The sequence below is a fragment of the Rhamphochromis sp. 'chilingali' genome (assembly GCF_963969265.1).
Source record: "Rhamphochromis sp. 'chilingali' genome assembly, chromosome: 8".
NCBI classification, from domain to species: Eukaryota; Metazoa; Chordata; class Actinopteri; order Cichliformes; family Cichlidae; genus Rhamphochromis; species Rhamphochromis sp. 'chilingali'.
Genome location: NC_137935.1, coordinates 28,968,535 through 28,989,399, shown reverse-complemented (window position 1 = coordinate 28,989,399; position 20,865 = coordinate 28,968,535). Strand labels below are relative to the sequence as shown.

The following is a 20,865-nucleotide window of genomic DNA, read 5'->3' as shown; positions in this document are numbered from 1 at the left end:
GTGTGTAACGAGGCCTTACCTCGTGCTTTTCCTGAAACTCCGACATGTCCATGCGGATGAAACCCTGCAATCACAGGACGGGTTAACCTCCAAAAGAAGCACTACTGCATACACTGTAATCAAACTCATTCCACCAAATTAAGACTCTTGACATGCGTTTTGTATCTATACGCACGCTGCTACGTCACATACCTTTTTAATGTCCTTGTGCATGTAACGAGCCACCTGTTTAGCCAACTCCGTCTTTCCTGTGAGACACATCATTGAACCCGTCACACACAACAAATGCATCATTTAATTGGTCATTAGGCAACAGGAACAGTCCCTCCCCCTCACCATTTAATTACTTTGTTCTCAATAAATAAATAAAAATACAGTCTCCGCCTTTACATCAGCATGCAGAGATTTCAGGAATTCAGGAAAACAAGCTTACTCATTTCAGACAGAAAGACAATCTCTCTCCTTCGCTAAGTGCTGGCCTAAATCCCAGTGCCTCCCTCCACAAAGCTTTCAATCATCTCCAGCTCTCCAGAAGCACACATTATGCTTGCCAGTAAAATATTCTGCATATAAATGCTCATATGTGATATTGATGTCTTGTGTTTGCTATGCATATGGGTATGATGATTGTGTGTGTGAACGAGGCTGTGTGTGTCTGTGTGTTTGTCTTGTTGCTGTGTTTAATATTGATGTCTCATGGCCACTGTTTGTCGCTGAAGGGAACAGAGAATATGAACACCGTCTCTCCCTCATCTATCTCTCTGCCCTGTCATTTCACCATCTCCCTCTTTTTAGCCATCTATCTGGCCCTTAATATCTCCCCTCTCTTCCTACTGCCTTCACTCCAACACACAAACACTTCCAAATCTTGCTGATGATTAAGGACATTTAACCACTTATTCAGTAGATGTCCTCCTCAGGTTTTCTGCTTTAACACAAAAACTGTTATTAGCAGAACCAGTTTTTGATACTTTGGCCCGCTCAAACACTACACTCTGCATCACAGGTTTGCTTTAATATTTATCCTCTAGGATATTTCAAGACGTTCATGGATAGAGGAGCAGTGGGGTGAATCTGCTGCAGCAGAAATGTCCAGACAGTCAGTCTCAGTTCAACCCACCATCCCCAGTGAATACCGTTAACTGACACGACTCGCTATTGTTGATTTGATCACTCTCTCACACACACACACACACACACACACACACACACACACACACACACACACACACACACACACACACACACACACACACACACACACACACACACACTTCAATGGGTTACAGTAAACAAAGGACTGGAAATTTGATGGGACTTTATTATGCAGATATAAAAATGTCCTGGCATCCCAGTGCTAATGAAACTTTAACATGCAAAGACAGGTACTAACTGATAAAGACTGTGGTACTGGTACAGTTGGTGGAGTCTATTACTTCGCATGAATATTTACATTACTACCAAATCTGCTCACCATCCCTCTTCAGGAGCTCAAAGTTGCCATCCACATATCAAAACTGCCCAACTCAAAATTAGTTTGTTAGCTAAACAGTGCCAAACAGTGTTCCCATCTTCAGTCTAACGTTTCTTCCTCTTCATCAGGGGGATTCAGTTTTCCCTAACCAATCACACACAGCCTGATGACACCGTCAGTCCCACCCATGCACTAATTTGCCAGCTGTAGCGCTCATCAAGCTGATTGTGTTTTAAACTGTCAAACTGCTGTTTCCTGTCACATTTCCAAACAAATCAGTCAGTTTCATGACAACAGCCCACGATATGATAAACTGCAGACTGGAGCAGCCAGAGGATCAAGCCACCAAACGTCCAGTTAGTAGATGACCTGCTTTACCTCTTGAGCAACAGCCACCCCAATACTGGACAACCTGCACATTACAATAGAGGAGCTGCTGGTCCATAGAAGCCCACACCTTGAAGCTCCTGGTGCACTGTTCTTGTGCTGATGTTAATGGAGCTCTGTCGTTACCGAGTCAGCAGAGTGTCGGTGACTTTTAAGCATTCTGAAACTCTGCTCTGTAACTTTATGTTCTCTGACACTTCATGGCTGAGTTGCTGTGGTTCCTAAACACTTCCACTCTGCAGTAAAATCACTTAAAGCTCAAGTGGCATCCTTTTACAGGACTACACTGGAATTCAGTGAGCTCTTTCATGTTTGTAAAGGCAGCCTTCATGGCTAGGTGTGTGATTTTATAAACCTTAGGCAATGCGACAGTGAGCGCCAGAATTCAAAGATTGAGAAGTATGTCTCAATTAGGGGTGGGCGATATAAACGATATATGACAGAAACGATATAAATTTGGCCAATGATAGAGCGATATAGTCAAAATCTCTATCGCGATAGCGCATGTTGATGATGTCATCAAGCTGCACCTGTTTTGGTCAAAAGCATCGCAGCGGCTACAACCATCATCATCTGCAAATTATGCCGGGCGACAGTCATAGCAAAGAGATGAAGCACTTTTTAAATATGGGGTAAGCCAAAAACTGCGCTTCCTCCACTTCCGTAACATTGATTCATTAATGTTGAATTCTCTCGCAGCTGTTCTGTTCCCATGTTGTTGCAGTATATTAATAACTACCTTGTATTGTGGATGAATAATCTCAGTTGTTCTCCTGACTGAGTGGAAAAAAAGTTGGCGTTCATCCTCCAGCTTCACTGTGCTAATGTTATGCTAACATAGCTGTGTCGCTAGCAATCACGTAGCACAACATTATATACCAGGTAGTCCAACTTCACTGCTGTTTAGTTTCCTGTCTTCATTTATGTTGGAAGTGGTAGCAGAGCTGTATGTTTTAATCTCTCAGTCAGAACATGGTGTGTCATGTTTAGGTGGACACTAGCAAGCTAACTTCCTGTTAACTTCTAACTACGTTAAATTTAATAACTTCTGTTTTCATGGATGCCTGGTTGTTAAACTTAATTGCTACACCTAGTAAAGCAGCAACGCTGATGATTTTATTAAAGATGAAAGAATTTAGACTGTTTTTAACTCTCATTGTTCGTTTGACTTTGGGACCTGAAGTTGACGGAGTTTTAAACCAGATTACTCCGCGACGCTCCTCACTACGGCAGCCGTAATGCTCTGACAATCCATCAAAACATTTTTTAACAGATTTCTGCACGCCCAAATCGGTTCAGGTCAGTAAGCACAACCAGAATTCATACATAAGGCTAGGGCTGGGCCATATTATACCGTTCACGGTAATACCGGTATAATGTTAGACAATGATAGGAAAATGAAATATCGCGATAGAATATAAGTAAAACGCGCATGCGCAGTGCCTTTGTTTTCATACGCACATGGCCGATTGTTGAGTGAAACAGATGAACCAGAATTGGTTTGTAAAAATGGTACAACTTCAGTGATGTGGAACTGGTTTGGTGTTTGTCCGTCAGATACACGACAAAGCACTTTTTTTTTGCAGAACATGCAAGCGGCCGTCGTTATTGTCGTATTTGTCGGACTAAGATGCTCTTAAATCTGGGAGTAATCTGGGTCCTAAACCCCCCTCTTCAGGTCAAACGAACGCTGCACTGAGAGTTAAAAACTGTCTAAATTCTTTCATCTTTAATAAAACGATCAGCATTGCTGCTTTACCAGCTGTAACTATGAAGTTTAACTTCCAGGCATCCATGAAAACAAAATGTATTACATTTAACGGAGTTAGAAGTTAGCAGCAAGCTAGCGGAAGTTAGCTCGCTAGTTTCGCTAGTTACCTAAGCACGATATAGCATGTTCTGACTGAGAGATTTCTGAAAAAAATCAAACGTACAGCTCTGCTATCACTTCCAACATAAATGAAGACAGGAAACTAAACAGCAGTGACGTTTGTAGGGTTACTGAAGTTGGGCTAGCTGGTATATAAGGATGTGCTACGTGATCGCTAGCGACACAGCTATCTTAGCATAACATAAACAGTGAAGCTGGAGGACGAACACTAACACTTTTCCACTTATAAAAGTTAACGTGAAGGTTCCTCATGGTTAGAGACAAATGCAATCGCATGGCAGGATGCTGTAAACGGACCAAACTTCAGTCAGGAGAACAACTGAGATAATCCATCCACAATACGAGGTTAGTCATTAATATACTGCAACAACATGGGAACAGAGCAGCTGCCAGAGAATTCAACATTAATGAATCAATGGTACAGAAGTGGAGGAAGCAAGAAGAATGAGTTTAATAAAGTTTGATTTATCTGACTGCTTTGTTTCGCTTAATGTGCCTTATAATCAATCCCGTGCACCTCATGGTCCGAAAAATGCGTACTGCACACTGCAGTTTAATGTTGCAAAGCACCTCTTTTTAACTTCAGTGGATATTATACATGGTTATGCTCAGGATATGTCAGCCCATTTCTACTGGAAATGCCTTTTGGTTAAACTTTCAGCAAGGAATTTGCATTTGCACTGTTAAATTTTTATAAAGCTTTAATGTACATAAAAACCAGCTTCTTGTTTAAGTGAAAATAAATGGAAGGTTGTCTTTTTGCGCTAGTAATGTTGTGGAGTTGTATTTTGTCTCGCATCAATTATATCGTCAGTTATATCGTTATTGCAAATTTTCAAATATATATCGTAATAAATATTTTTGGCCATATCGCCCTGCTCTACATAAGGCACACTCAATTTTTGAGAAAATTAAAGGATTTTAAGTGTGCCTTATAGTGTGGAAAATACGTTATACAGAAGAAAATAATATATCGCGATATATATCGTTACCGCACGTGCTTCAAATTATATCGCGATATGGATTTTAGGCCATATCGCCCAGCCCTAGTCTCAATACTCTTGTCCATATAATGTTACTGTATTCATTGTCTTAGTTCAGCATGTTAACATGCAATCATCATTTTATACAAGGCACAGCTGAAACTTAAGTTTTTTGAGGTTTTTTTTTTGGGGGGGGGGGGGATTTGGCAAATAAACCCAGCACTCTGAACAGCTGGTGACACGGGAGGAAAAGTCATGGGATCAGTAAAGGGAGAAAGATTCATCCTCTGGGAAACATGACTGTCTGTACAGTTTCACAGAAATCCATCCAGCAACTTGAGATATTTGAGCCTGGACTAACAAACCTACAGACCCACCAATCCTTACATCCTTAACGTGGCTTAAAACCTGAACAGGACAACCTTTAGGTGACAAACTAGCTCTGTTGAGCAACTTTCAACAAGAGTTTCTGACTGACTGAGATATTTGTTAATCAATGATTGCTTTCTCTTTATTCCTTTATATTAAACCTGTTGTACAGGACATTTTAAACATTTACCATCAGATGAATCCTCCTGAGCATCATTCTTGACACACTGATGACAAACACATTTACTGCATACAAGCTAGCTCTGATCTGTGTTTACAGTTTACAAAGTGACGAGTGCTTCCGCAGTTCACTGTACTCTGTTTCGTTTCAGCGTAATTAAATTAAACTGCTGAATTAATTTGTTTGAGTACACTCTACATGTGTCAACAAACTTAACGTATTCAAGCAGTCTGTTTATTTTGGCTGCTGCTTCGAGGAGGCTGAAGAGTTTTTCTTTCACACGCTTTGAGAACTGAAGCGTTGGGTTGGGTGTGACAGAAGAGACAGTGAATTACCGATTCCCGATGAGCCCAGGAAGAGGAATACGAGGGGATGTTCTTCATCGTACCAGCCGTTCTCCTTTCTCCTGATGGCTACAGAGCACAGAGACAAGGAGAGAAACAAAGGGAGCCCATTATTTCAGTTATTTGCATTTGTTGACTTTGCTTTTGTGCCAAGTTTAAGCCATCTGAACCAAGCTGCCCCGGGGACGACGGGCATCCCAGAAACTATGATAAAAGTGTGAGAGAGCAGGGATGAGGAAAGGGTCAGAGACGGTTGGTGGAGGAAAAAAAAGAAAAAGAAATAAAAAGAGGAAGAAGAGAGAAAACAGAGCAAGAGAGCAAGATGAGAGACCTCCAGAAAACTACCCACGATGCCTCTCCTCCCCCCTCAGTCAGTGGGGCCATTAGCCAGCGGTAATTGTGTTAGCCTCTCTGGCGCGGCCATGGTGAAATCAGTTTAGCATAGATCGCAGCCTCTCACACACACACGGACGCACAGGCCTGCTTAAAGAGGAGTGCCTACCCATCCCTGCCATCACCCCAGCAACCACACTAGCACACATACACAAAGACAAGATGATGAGGTGGATTCGAGGGGAGTAAAGAGTGTATTTGGCCGTGGTTTCAGCCACTCAACGAAGAAGCAGACACTAGCACAAACTCATCCAAATCAGAACCTGTTGAGAGAGTCAACAGGACCAAAGCCGGTGGATCGATGGTTAGCACTACTCCTGCCCCGAGGAAACAGGTCCCGGTTCGGTTCCCCCTGAGCAGCTGAGGCTTTTCGTTTTTTGTTTGGTTCTGAGTGTTTTTGTGGCATTTGGTTTAGATGTTAGGTCACTTACAATGCAGACTAACTGGAAATACTTTTTTTTTTAGAGCAGCTTCGCAGTGTGTTGGCCCTTTGAAGCACCTTTTTAAAAAAGTGGGTACAAAAGATACACAGGTCCTGATATATCACAAATATGACCTCAAGTTCTCTCAGTAGAGTTTTGGCCAGAAGAAATTCTGCAGTTATCTTTATAATGTGGCAGGAGGCCAGTTTATCCTCTGAAAGAAAGGATGTAAATATAATGAAAACAAAATCACATTAAGATGGTAGAGTGCAACGTATGTGATGCTACTTTGGTCAAGTGTGAAATTTGAAACTACAGGTTTTTGTGTTGTAGCACATACGGTGCTGTGCAAACATTTTGAGACCGCCTTCATTTCTTTATATTTTGCTTCCTAGTGTTCTCGAGCAACAGTTCTACAGTTTTTCAAATTTCTTCAGATATCGGCTGTTATTTCACAGATTTCCATTTCTGTCCTTGTACCTGACCATGTTCAGAGGAATGTCTTTTGGTTTTGGTAGTAAGTCAAAACCCAAGACCCTGCCTACTCAGTCATAGCAACAATTCTGACAATTATTATTATTTTCTTTTACTGTAACTCATCTGCAATATGCTTAGAAATCAGCTGAGGTTAGAAATCATGGGAGCAGTGGCATCACTTCCAATACAAACTGACTTCTTTGTGCACACTGAAGAGTCGTCCCCTGCTGGCCATAAGAAAGAATGCAAGTTTAACACTTCCTTTCAGACCTATGTCCGTTGTTTTTATACACCCTCTATGCCATAGAGTCTATGGCATAGGTGTCAAACTCTGGCCCGCAGCCCAATTACATTTGACCCTTGAAGCCATACCAAATTACTATTAGAGCTGGCCTATTGGTATTATACAGCTAATATATATATTGTTTAGTATTAAGCTTTGCTTGTTCCATATTCAGTTTTTCAGCAAAACTTGTTTGAGTCCATAAGAAGAGATTCATTCTTAAATCTGGAGGAAGATTTTTTTTCCAGTTTTGAATTTTGGCCCACTGTGTATTTGTGGGATTTTACCATAGAGCAGGGGTGTCACACTCAAAGTCCCAGGATAAAAGTGTGAGCAATGCAGTTCAAGACACTCATCTTAATCAGCTGCAAGACAAAAACACAGACCAAATGTTTAGGTTTCGTGTTTTTCGTGTCCTCCTACACCAGGATAACAACTCCCCTCCTGCTCAGCTGTTGTAATCTCTTGCAGCTGAGAAAATATACAACAGATATGACATGTGAGTGTTAAAGTAGCAACTAATAGCTAATAATCATAAAAAGCAGATTCTTGGCAGGAGAGGAGGAGGAGGAGGGGCCAAATGAGGGAGGCAGAGAGAGATGCTACACAGGGAAGCAGAGGGAGGAACTCAGATAAGGAGAGGAAAGAGGAGTAAAGATGTAGAAGACGATACAGAGGGGTTAAGAGAGGAGTGATGGAGATAAGGAGATAGAGAATGAGGGAGAGAAACAAACAAGTGTGTCAGAGATGGACACAGAGATGAACAGTGACAAGAGGGGCTCCAAAGCTCCGTCTGCTTTATCAATGGCTGTGTGAATGACAGCGTAACCTTCTGTGTGGTTGTGCGTGTTTTAGCTGATTGAGACCGACTCTGACAGAAGGGCACATTGACATTTCTCAAAGGACCCTGACAACAACAAGGAAAGGAAGGAGACACAAAACAAATGAAAGCTCTCTCACTCAGTCTCTCTCTCTCACATGCATACACACACACACTCTCAGCGCAGTGTGTATTGGGCAGGTCTGGTTGGCTCTAACATGATTACAGAGGGATGATTCTCTTCAATAACTCTTAGCCCTGAGAGCTAAACCTGGATCAATCTAACCTCCTTCCTGTGTGTGTGTGTGTGTGTGTGTGTGTGTGTGTGTGTGTGTGTGTGTGTGTGTGTGTGTGTGTGTGTCTTGCTGCAGGCCAGCTGTTCGTCATGAGGAGTTCAGGTGAAAACAGACGTTTTGAAGACATCGCATCGAGAAAAAAAAAAAAAAAAAAAAAAAAAAGGGAAAGAAAACCACGTCTCGGTTTTTCTTCAATTTTTGAGCTGCAAAATTTTGCAAAAAAATAATCAGTTCATCTATCAAACTGCCAAACTTTTCTTCCCCTTTTACTACTGAAATGTTACAGTGCAACAAGATAACTTGAGCTGAAACAAAAAGAAGAGGATGAGCAGATAGGAAAAAACAAAAACAATAAACAGATAAATATGTTCCAGTTTCTTTTTTGTGTGTTTCACATAATTACATCATAGAGTCGGAAGTTTAAAGTTATCTTTGTCATTTTTTCTTTAGTTATAATATTTTTAAAATGGAAACGATATACAAAGGTTTCTGGCTGGAACAGTTGGGAACGTTGCAATCACTTCTACGAAGCAAGTCCAACGCACCCGGGATATCCTCCCATTATCAGGCTTCACTTACTCAGGCGAAGCAGTCACACGGTGGTTATCAACTCAATAAGGTAACCCAGCCTATCCCAGTCTCACGACAAACACTTGAAACACCACTATTAGCAGTGTATGACTAACCAGAAACATGGAGTTGTGCTCTGGCAGCAGATTTTTACAAAAAGGGAGATAAAACTAATATGTGAGAAATATAAGAAGACTAAGAGCAGCACAGCTGCTACAGACAGACCAGCAGAATGAGCGTGTAACAGGAAAAGTACTGCACAGTGGTTTAGTACTAAAAGTGCTGTACGAATGTGTGTGTGTTGATCTTTAAGCAAGACTGGACAAGATTTACTATATCAATAAAGTTTAGCCCATTTGAAGCTTGTTGAAACTGTTGATCACTAATCATGAGCATAACTCGTTCCAGTGCAGGTTAGGTTTGCATCATAGGTTACCATGGTGATGTACTACAGTAATACAGAAAACCCTGGGTTAATCCTAAAATTGCCTTCTGATTAATCATGAAAGTTCTACATTTTTAACCAGTAATTGCGCATTAAAATGTTGGATATGGCGTGTATTTGCAGACACATAGCCTGGTCACTCTTTATCTCTACATCCTTCTCCCATTTATCTTCTTATCTGCAGTGCATCTCTCTTTCCTGAGTCATCTCCTCATCTCTAAATATCTACTTCCCTCCTCCTGGCAAGAGTTTGACTGATTTCTGCTCGGCTCACCTTTACAAACTGTAGCTGCACACGAGGTTGTGTGTGCTCTAGTAGGTTCTGTATCTGTATCTGCCTCTGAGTGTTTTTTTCCCTGTGTGTGTGGTTGTGTGATATATATTCACTACAATACACAGATCAATCACTACACAGATCAATAAGCTGTTCCTATTTCTCTGTGGTGATGTCTTGTACGGCTTTCGTGATAACAACAGTCATTCATCGCCTTGCCAAAGACTACAAGTCCCACGACTATCCTCCCCTTCTGACACTTGTAACAACTACTGTCTTTAGTTTTACAGACAGCTCTGTAGTTTGTCTCATATCTGTAGTTTGTGTTGTTTTTTTGATGAAGTATTAGAGTTACGGAGGTCTGGAGAGGGATGAAAGTTGTTCCCTTGTTGGTTATAAACTCTGCAGTATTTGCTCTCTCCAATGTGTTATAGACTGTAATATCAGTTTCTAGCTTTGGGAATGAGTTAATTATTTTCACAAATCTAAAACAGAAAATGTCCAACATCATAAAAATAACACACAGCCTCTCTCCCTGCTGCAGAACCCTTTCACAACCCCCCCTCCCACAAACTCATCTGCAGATCAATACAGTACATGGCCTCCATGGATGCCTGGTGTAATATCAGCTCTTTACTGTCGGTTGTGTTATTGTGCTCTAACTCATCCTCCCTCCCTTCCTCTAAGCACTAAACACACTCTCTGTCTTTCTGTCAGAGCTACAAGCTTTCTGGTTCTCAGATATTTCCCCGTATTCTCCCATCGTGTCCCTGTATCTTTTAGTTTTATATTTTTTTTATTCTTTCGCCCATCCCATCCTCTCTTGTTTACATCTGTTTGCCCATCCCCAACAGTAGTGTTTGAGGACAAACAGTGGAGATTCAGGAGGTGCATTAATGTTTCAAAGAGGAAGAAGGAAAGGACAGGAGAGTGAAGGAGAGAGATGGAGATCAAAAACAAGAGACCCAGAGATAGAGATGATGGACAAAGAGAAGAACAGAGACAGAGGGGGGCGAGCAGAAAGCTGGAGAGAAACGAGGAGGAGGAGAAGGGGGGGTCTGTAGTATGTCTCCTCTCTCTGTAATCGTGTTAACTGGCGGCTCCAAGCCTGGCCTCTTCAGCTGTCACGCACAAATACACACACACACACGCACACAGCACCTGTGTACGCCTGACAGACAGCTCATTCATCACAATTAACCAATTACAGCCTCCGCAGGTCTGTACGAACCCGCCTACTGCTGGTGGAAAAGGCAGGAGAACAGGAGAAAGATGTAAGAGGAGTCGCCCTCCTCGACGTAAATATGTTGAAGGAAACAAAGAAAAGTGAAATAAAGGCAGTGATGTTTTGTATTTTTGTGTATTTACTCACTCAGGAGTATCTGCGGGTTTACCTGAAGCCACCGTATTGATGGCCCCCTCCTGTCCAATGATGTGCTCCTTCAGCCTCCTCTCCAGGGGGAACCTCCTCCTTTCCTCTGCCTCTCGTCGAGCCTGTAACTCCAGAAACTAGGTGGAGATAAAGAAAAGGAGAAGAGAGTGAATGAATCCGGAAGAGAAGGGAGTGAAAATGAATACGCAGCTCTTAAACAAACAAAGGCTGTGCTTCTGTCCCTCTCCATCTCTTTATCATCGCCTCCTAGCCAGTGGGGCATGTCACTTTTCCTGCTCACGTTGTTAGTGTTATTAATTTTCCCCTTTGTGCAAACTTGGGGATCTTCATTAAGAAAGCATGAATTAAATATCTTAAACTCCTTAAGACTTTTTTGCGTCTGGTCTGAGAAAACCAGACCAGGCATTGTTCTTCTAATTTTCTATTGCTGTATTGGTGATCCAGTGTGAAATGTAGCCTCAGTTTCCTGTTCTTAGCAGACACTAGCAGCACCCAGACTGGTATTCTGCTGCTATAGCCCATCAAGGGGTTTCAAGGTTCAACGTATGTGCATTCATAGATGTTCTTCTGCACGCCTCTCTGGTAAAGAATGGTTATTTGAGTTACTCTTGCATTCCCATCAGCTCAAAACAGTCTGGCTTTTGGTATTTTCTAACAGAGAGCTGATGCTCACTGGATATTCTCTCTTTTTTGGACGACTTGAACCCCAAATATGTATGTGTGGAAAAAAAATTCGCAGTAGAGCATCAATTCCATCAATCCTCTCTGACACCAACAACCACACCACATTCACAGTCACCTAAATCCCCTTTCTTCCTCATTCTGATGCTTATTTTGAACTTCAGCAGGTCGTCTTGACATGGCTAAAGGCATTGAGCTTCCGCGTTATGATTGGCTGATCAAATAATTATGTTAACAAGGAGCTAAATAAGTGTATCTGCTATTACCGTTACCTGGTATCCCTGAATATAACTGAAAAAACCTCTAAATAAGAATCTCATATAGATACAACTACAGTGGGGCAAAAAAGTATTTAGTCAGCCACCGATTGTGCAAGTTGCCCCACTTAAAATGATGACAGAGGTCAGTAATTTGCACCAGAGGTACACTTCAACTGTGAGACAGAATGTGAAAAAAAAAATCCATGAATCCACATGGTAGGATTTGTAAAGAATTTATTCGTAAATCAGGGTGGAAAATAAGTATTTGGTCAATAACAAAAATACAACTCAATACTTTGTAACATAACCTTTGTTGGCAATAACAGAGGTCAAACGTTTACTATAGGTCTTTACCAGGTTTGCACACACAGTAGCTGGTATTTTGGCCCATTCCTCCATGCAGATCTTCTCGAGAGCAGTGATGTTTTGGGGCTGTCGCCGAGCAACACGGACTTTCAACTCCCGCCACAGATTTTCTATGGGGTTGAGGTCTGGAGACTGGCTAGGCCACTCCAGGACTTTCAAATGCTTCTTACGGAGCCACTCCTTTGTTGCCCGGGCGGTGTGTTTTGGATCATTGTCATGTTGGAAGACCCAGCCTCGTTTCATCTTCAAAGTTCTCACTGATGGAAGGAGGTTTTGGCTCAAAATCTCACGATACATGGCCCCATTCATTCTGTCCTTAACACGGATCAGTCGTCCTGTCCCCTTGGCAGAAAAACAGCCCCATAGCATGATGTTTCCACCCCCATGCTTCACAGTAGGTATGGTGTTCTTGGGATGCAACTCAGTATTCTTCTTCCTCCAAACACGACGAGTTGAGTTTATACCAAAAAGTTCTACTTTGGTTTCATCTGACCACATGACATTCTCCCAATCCTCTGCTGTATCATCCATGTGCTCTCTGGCAAACTTCAGACGGGCCTGGACATGCACTGGCTTCAGCAGCGGGACACGTCTGGCACTGCGGGATTTGATTCCCTGCCGTTGTAGTGTGTTACTGATGGTGACCTTTGTTACTTTGGTCCCAGCTCTCTGCAGGTCATTCACCAGGTCCCCCCGTGTGGTTCTGGGATCTTTGCTCACCGTTCTCATGATCATTTTGACCCCACGGGATCAGATCTTGCGTGGAGCCCCAGATCGAGGGAGATTATCAGTGGTCTTGTATGTCTTCCATTTTCTGATGATTGCTCCCACAGTTGATTTTTTCACACCAAGCTGCTTGCCTATTGTAGATTCACTCTTCCCAGTCTGGTGCAGGTCTACAATACTTTTCCTGGTGTCCTTCGAAAGCTCTTTGGTCTTGGCCATGGCGGAGTTTGGAGTCTGACTGTTTGAGGCTGTGGACAGGTGTCTTTTATACAGATGATGAGTTCAAACAGGTGCCATTCATACAGGTAACGAGTGGGGGACAGAAAAGCTTCTTACAGAAGACGTTACAGGTCTGTGAGAGCCAGAGATTTTCCTTGTTTGAGGTGACCAAATACTTATTTTCCACCCTAATTTACGAATAAATTCTTTACAAATCCTACCATGTGGATTCATGGATTTTTTTTTCACATTCTGTCTCTCACAGTTGAAGTGTACCTCTGGTGCAAATTACTGACCTCTGTCATCATTTTAAGTGGGGGAACTTGCACAATCGGTGGCTGACTAAATACTTTTTTGCCCCACTGTACATCAGTTTCTTTTTCATTTCTAGGTTGAAGGTTTTTCTTTGTGGAATTATTTCTTATTTAAGAGTCTAACAGCAGAGACTGTTGTGTGTGTATGGCTGTAAAATCTTTGTGGGATAAATATGATTTTAGCCTTTACACGTTTAATTAAACCCAATAGAAATGCTATTATAAAAATGTCAAACATGAAAAGTTATCATCTACATCTTTATTTAGATCGCAAGCCAAGTTTCATATTTAGCTACTCGGTAAATAAACAGAACTGTTTACTGATTGTCGAAAATGTGATTATGTAATTAATTATGTAAGAAAATCTGCAAAATAAATACAATATTCTTCAAGGATTAGGAGCCATACTTCTTTAAGTGAGAAATCAAACATTTAAAATGTGTTTCTTTCATCTTACATATCTCACTACTGTAACGCTACCTTCACCTGACACTTTAGAAACATATTTTCCACTTCGAAGCAGCTATCTGCTTTCCCGTCTCTCTCCTCTTTATCAGACTACCTCCATTTCTCTGACACCCATTTCCTCTCCTCTGCTGATTTAGCTTGATCTCTCCACCTCCTCTCCTTCTTCTATTCTTTTAGCGTTGCTCACACCCCCTGGTTTCTCCTCCTTTCTCTCAGCCACCCCACCTCATTTATCCTCCTCTCTTTGTCTCCTTAGACTCCAGGTTTTTACCCTGCAGTGGAGCCAGGCTGTTTATTCTCTCTCTCCATCTTGCTTAGCTCCAGCCTGCTGTCAAGTCGGTAGATAACTACGGATAACTCGAGTTTTATTTAAGAAAAAGCCAGACCTCACGTCTACCGCTACACACCTGTGAAATACCAAGAGCTGAGCAGTGACGGGCAGAAGCCATGAAATCTCAGCACTGCCAAACTTTCCAAACAATATCAAACCACATTTTTCACGTCACAATTATGTCTTAAAGAACAAAAACAAACAAAAAACCCTGAAATGACCTATCCTGAAAGCATTTGGCAAAGGAGAACAGGTTTCTGTACTGGCTTTCATAGAGCTAATAAGCACTTTCTGTGCACCCAACCCCTGATTTAGCTTATAACTCTTTGCCAAAGAGTTTGACTTCACTGTTGGAGTCAGAGTAAAAACATCCCAACGATGAGATGCGCCATAGTTCGAGTAAAGCACATTTCATTATCATGTTTCGGAAGATTAACACAACTGACTGTTTGCACTTATGAAAAGAAAAAAAAGACCCCACTTCCTTGTATGTCTCCTCATACTTGGACAATAAAGTCGATTCTGATAATTCAGAGATGTAAATGATGTGAGCTTCCATTTTACATTATGAAACATCCAAGACTTTTTCATACATACACCAGAAAACTCGCTTAAACACACTTTAGCCAGTCTGTCATGTCATGATATGCGCCGATCAATGACGCAGCTTTGTTGCGTGTTTTTAACCCCAGTTAACCTCCACCAGCTTTCACAACTTTAATATTCAAAGCACCTGTCAGTCACAAAGCGGACTGACACAGACCTCCTGTGGAGCGTCGGCCTGTGTGCAAGAAATGTGCTGAGCTGTTCACACCAGGCTAAAGAAAACAACTACATCTGGGAGCATGGCACTGTTTGTTTGTTTTTTTAAAATGACCTAACTGCTGTTAATCCACATCGGGGAACCAAAAAGGAGGTTTTTTTGCAGTTATGCAGTTTTGCATATCCTTTATGTGTTATACCTTGCCCTCCCACTCCTGCAGCAAAGTGCTCACTTCTCCCTCCTTAGCATAGGCCCGTGCTGTGTGTCCCACACCATTGGTCTGCAGGGGGCTGGCACCTGTATGACAGGAACAAACAAATTTTATAGTTAGAGAATGACATAAACTAAAACCAAATCAGCATAGGTTTCAAGGGGGGGGGAAATTTTTTAGTACTACAACAATATGCACAGACTTCCCTCAGCAGGAGGGTCTATCGTCAATCGAAAAAGCTGGGCTAGGGGTGAGAGGTCACAAGGATCAGAGGTCACTGCAGTGAAGCAGAGGGGCGATGCAATGCCTCTGTAGGGGGTTTCATATCTGCAACGCGTGCCAATAACCATACAACTGCACACCAACACCCTGGACTATTATATATGATCTATAAATACTCACTGCAGGTTGCTGGAGGTTGGAGCCACTGGGACAAACACACCCACACACAGCAGGATCAAGTGGATGACACATTTCACAGAGGAATGAGGAGATAATATCACAGCACGAGTGAAGTGTGCCAGCCTGGGCTGAACAGTGCTGTGCTTGTCAGTGCGGGTGGTTAGCAGTGCCTTCTGCCCTGACCTGTGCTACCACTCACTAACCAGAGTAAACTCAACACACACATGCCTCCGTGTGAACAAGTGACTGTAAGAACACTGTGTAAAAAACAAACAAACAACCAAACAAAAAAACCCCACGTAATATCTAATTGAATTGTCCTGGTTATGAACAACAAGAGTACAACATTTAATATTTGAAAAGCACCCCTACTGTAAGAAAGAGGGACAACAATAATGTAAATGTGTTGTTCAGGTCTATGATAGGTGAATGTCCTGCTCTGCTTTGTGGGAATGTTTCAGGGCATAATATGTGGATGGAAAATTAAATGTTAAGACAGCTCACACAGCTTTTTAGAGGAGGAAGCAGTTTGGGACTCAGATTTGTTTATGGTGAACGACTACTCCATCAAATTTGTGCTCTTCGTTTATTTGTCATTAGTTTAGAGGAGTTTTCATGTTTGACTGTAGCAGATTTAAAGTGGATGTATTGGACTCATTTCTAGTGACATTTTTATTCTTGGACTAGCTTTGCAGTCACAGTTCAAAAAATAAACTAATAAAACATAAATCACCGTCTTAGATTTGGTGCGGTCCCTCATATCAGGTTTGGATAGCAGGTGGGCGAGGCTGCTGTGATCACACCCGAAAATGCTCATATTACGGATACCTGCTCTGACATCATGAATAGGACATAGTAAGGGGGGAAAAAAAAGAGTTGGAAACAGTACTTGGAAGTTTCTAGACTTTGAATTTTGGTTAACTTTTACATATTTGAAAGTACTTTTTTTAAGGAAGTTTTACTCTTTCCGCACTATATCTATCTATCTATCTATCTATCTATCTACAGGGAGTGCAGAATTATTAGGCAAGTTGTATTTTTGAGAAATAATTTTATTATTGAACAACAACCATGTTCTCAATGAACCCAAAAAACTCATTAATATCAAAGCTGAATGTTTTTGGAAGTAGTTTTTAGTTTGTTTTCAGTTTTAGCTATTTTAGGGGGATATCTGTGTGTGCAGGTGACTATTACTGTGCATAATTATTAGGCAACTCAACAAAAAACAAATATATACCCATTTCAATTATTTATTTTTACCAGTGAAACCAATATAACATCTCCACATTCACAAATATACATTTCTGACATTCAAAAACAAAACAAAAACAAATCAGCGACCAATATAGCCACCTTTCTTTGCAAGGACACTCAAAAGCCTGCCATCCATGCATTCTGTCAGTGTTTTGATCTGTTCACCATCAACATTGCGTGCAGCAGCAACCACAGCCTCCCAGACACTGTTCAGAGAGGTGTACTGTTTTCCCTCCTTGTAAATCTCACATTTGATGATGGACCACAGGTTCTCAATGGGGTTCAGATCAGGTGAACAAGGAGGCCATGTCATTAGTTTTTCTTCTTTTATACCCTTTCTTGCCAGCCACGCTGTGGAGTACTTGGACGCGTGTGATGGAGCATTGTCCTGCATGAAAATCATGTTTTTCTTGAAGGATGCTGTAGCTCAGGTGGCAGAGCAGGTCAGCCACTAATCAGAAGGTCGGTGGTTCGATCCCAGGCTGCATCCTGGCTGCATGCCAAATATCCTTGGGCAAGATACTAACCCCGTGTTTGCCTACTGGTGGTGGTCAGAGGGCCCGGTGGCGCCTGTGTCCGGCAGCCTCGCCTCTGTCAGTGCGCCCCAGGGCAGCTGTGGCTACAATGTAGCTTGCTATCACCAGTGTGTGAATGGGTGGATGACTGAATGTAGCGTAAAGCGCTTTGGGGTCCTATGGACTAGAAAAGCGCTATACAAATGCAGGCCATTTACCACTTCTTCCTGTACCACTGCTTGAAGAAGGTGTCTTCCAGAAACTGGCAGTAGGACTGGGAGTTGAGCTTGACTCCATCCTCAACCCGAAAAGGCCCCACAAGCTCATCTTTGATGATACCAGCCCAAACCAGTACTCCACCTCCACCTTGCTGGCGTCTGAGTCGGACTGGAGCTCTCTGCCCTTTACCAATCCAGCCACGGGCCCATCCATCTGGCCCATCAAGACTCACTCTCATTTCATCAGTCCATAAAACCTTAGAAAAACCAGTCTTGAGATATTTCTTGGCCCAGTCTTGACGTTTCAGCTTGTGTGTCTTGTTCAGTGGTGGTCATCTTTCAGCCTTTCTTACCTTGGCCATGTCTCTGAGTATTGCACACCTTGTGCTTTTGGGCTCTCCAGTGATGTTGCAGCTCTGAAATATGGCCAAACTGATGGCAAGTGGCATCTTGGCAGCTGCACGCTTGACTTTTCTCAGTTCATGGGCAGTTATTTTGCGCCTTGGTTTTTCCACACGCTTCTTGCGACCCTGTTGACTATTTTGAATGAAACGCTTGATTGTTCGATGATCATGCTTCAGAAGCTTTGCAATTTTGAGACTGCTGCATCCCTCTGCAAGATATCTCACTATTTTTGACTTTTCTGAGCCTGTCAAGTCCTTCTTTTGACCCATTTTGCCAAAGGAAAGGACGTTGCCTAATAATTATGCACACCTGATATAGGGTGTTGATGTCATTAGACCACACCCCTTCTCATTACAGAGATGCACATCACCTAATATGCTTAATTGGTAGTAGGCTTTCGAGCCTATACAGCTTGGAGTAAGACAACATGCATGAAGAGGATGATGTGGACAAAATACTCATTTGCCTAATAATTCTGCACTCCCTGTATAGATACACACCCCACTCAATAAAAACGTTACTTGACAACTACAAGAAGAGTTTCTGGGTTTTTCCAAGCGTAGCTGCTGAGTAGGAGAGAGCACAGTCACTAACTTCTGATGCACACACAGTCATTTGTTCTATAAGCAGGCCTGAAAAAAAACATGACCGAAACAACTCAGTTCAGAGAAGAGCTTCAAGGGTTACTCCTAGTAAAACATCACCAAGCTCCAACTATATTTACCAGAAATGAAATAAATTTTTAAAAATTGATGAAGTGAAAGATGAATTCAGCTTTCAACAGTAATGAACACAATGCTGCACTTCTTATAGATTTCTTCTGATTTTCTTTCTGCCACTGAGAGTCAAATGGGTTTGTGATGAGTCAGTGTTTAACAGTCTCAGTCTTTATAAGAAGCTCGGTCTACACTGACTGACACTCATGAGAGAAAACAACATTAGTAACTTCAGTACTCTGTACTGTGATGCTGTACGGCCCACTACGAACAAGAAATCCCATCTGAACTTTTTCTTCAGAACACAGAAAAAAAAAAAAAGCAAACAAACTATGTAATCAGTACAGGTGATTGTTGCTCTATTGCTCTGAGCACTGGCCGCAGAGACTAATAATCACTGTGATGATTATCGATAAACCCCTAAATTTCGTGACCTGCTCAGAAGCCATCGATCCTGACAATACGCCACAACCTCCCCCCCCCCCCAAAAAAACATGAGGCCGAAAAGCAATAAAGTACCACACACACGCGCCAACACCAGACATAATAAATAGCATCATTTAGGGCTTTAATATCAGGCCAACCCTCTGGGCCATAGCACTTTATAACAGGATCAACACTAACAACAGTCACACACACACACACACACACACACACACACACACACACACACACACACACACACACACACAGGATCCCTTCATTAGGAGTGCTTTAGTTATGCCTATTAGGAGTGCCCTCCTCTTTCCCATTTCCTCCTCCCTCTCTTTCAGTGCAGCTGGTGGGAGAGAGCCCCTGCTGGTCTTTATGCATGTGTGTGTGTGTGTGTGTGTGTGTGTGTGTGTGTGTGTGTGTGTGTGTGTGTGTGTGTGTCTTTGTGTGCATCTGCGAGCATGTGTGTCTCCTCTGGCCTCTTACCACCTACAGAGCTGTCCATTACTCAGTGCCCCTGGCCACAGGCCCGATGTGGAGCACGGGGAGAAACTAGAGAGCCTCTGCAGGTAGGGTGAGGGACTGTGTGGCGAAGTGAAGCCTGAGGGTGGGCCTGGAGACTGTGATGGATGGAGATGTGAGTGGAGGGCCGGCTAAGGCCAAAAGAGCAAACCCACAGCTAGTAGAGTTACACAGATGAACACAAACACAAGGGAAATAACAAGGCTCAGTGTGTACATACATGAAAGGAAGATGACGCACAAAATAGCGAACACACACGCACACACCAAAATCCACATAGATGTCCTGAAGCTGTGACAGTTCATAAGATTTTTTTTGTGATGATGTAAAAAAGAAAAAAAAAAGATGGATAGGATGCTACGAATGGAAAATGGCTTAAAGGAAAGAAGGATACCGGAAGCTCGTATGAGGAGGAAAAACAATGAAACATGCACAAGAAACTAATTACACTCACATTTGCACGGGATCACAGATACACGGCAACATGTGATTGAGGGCGCGTGATGCCACAAATGCTATTGGCAGCGATGGTGGCGCCAACCCTGCACAGGCCCAGCCGGGCGAGCGACAACCAAGCCCGTCTTTAATCCAATTGTCCTAAAACAAATGTCTCTGCTTCGTGAAATTTCTTACCTTTTTAATTCAAAAATGCGTCTGCAGAACATTTGATCGAGTTAGTTGAGGTGATTTGTTTAAGCGTACGGAGTGCTTACAGAGGCAGGGGTGAGACGGGAGAGACAGGCTGACAGAGCTTCAGATGCATCATCCATCATAAACATAAACAAGACATTAATACAAGCTCCTGTGCATCTGCGTTTCACTGAGCGTAGAGTGATCCTAAAATGGAGTGTTTTTAGATTAAAAGCCTAATCGACCTAAAAGACGACAACAAACAACAACCTCACCAATGCAAGTTTAAAAAAACAAAAAGAGGGAAAAAAGGCATCCACACACTGAAACAAGAATATCAGATGGATGAAATCGTACTTGAATATATGAATACTTTAATTAATCATATGGGGGCCTGAGTGCACTAACATACATGGTCACACACACACAC

At 42.3% G+C, this 20,865-nt stretch overlaps 1 protein-coding gene across 1 annotated transcript in view; it reads right to left on the bottom strand.

The window, feature by feature from the left end:
• clpb (ClpB family mitochondrial disaggregase) overlaps positions 1-20,865 on the bottom strand; it is a 39,590-nt gene that overhangs the window by 4,602 nt on the left and 14,123 nt on the right. The window contains exons 6-10 of the mRNA XM_080888856.1: positions 15,330-15,427; positions 11,004-11,118; positions 5,621-5,698; positions 193-248; positions 20-64 (exon numbers count right to left, since the gene is read on the bottom strand). Coding sequence (XP_080744982.1) covers positions 20-64; positions 193-248; positions 5,621-5,698; positions 11,004-11,118; positions 15,330-15,427 — 392 coding nt within the window. The remainder of the gene's footprint in view (positions 1-19; positions 65-192; positions 249-5,620; positions 5,699-11,003; positions 11,119-15,329; positions 15,428-20,865) is intronic.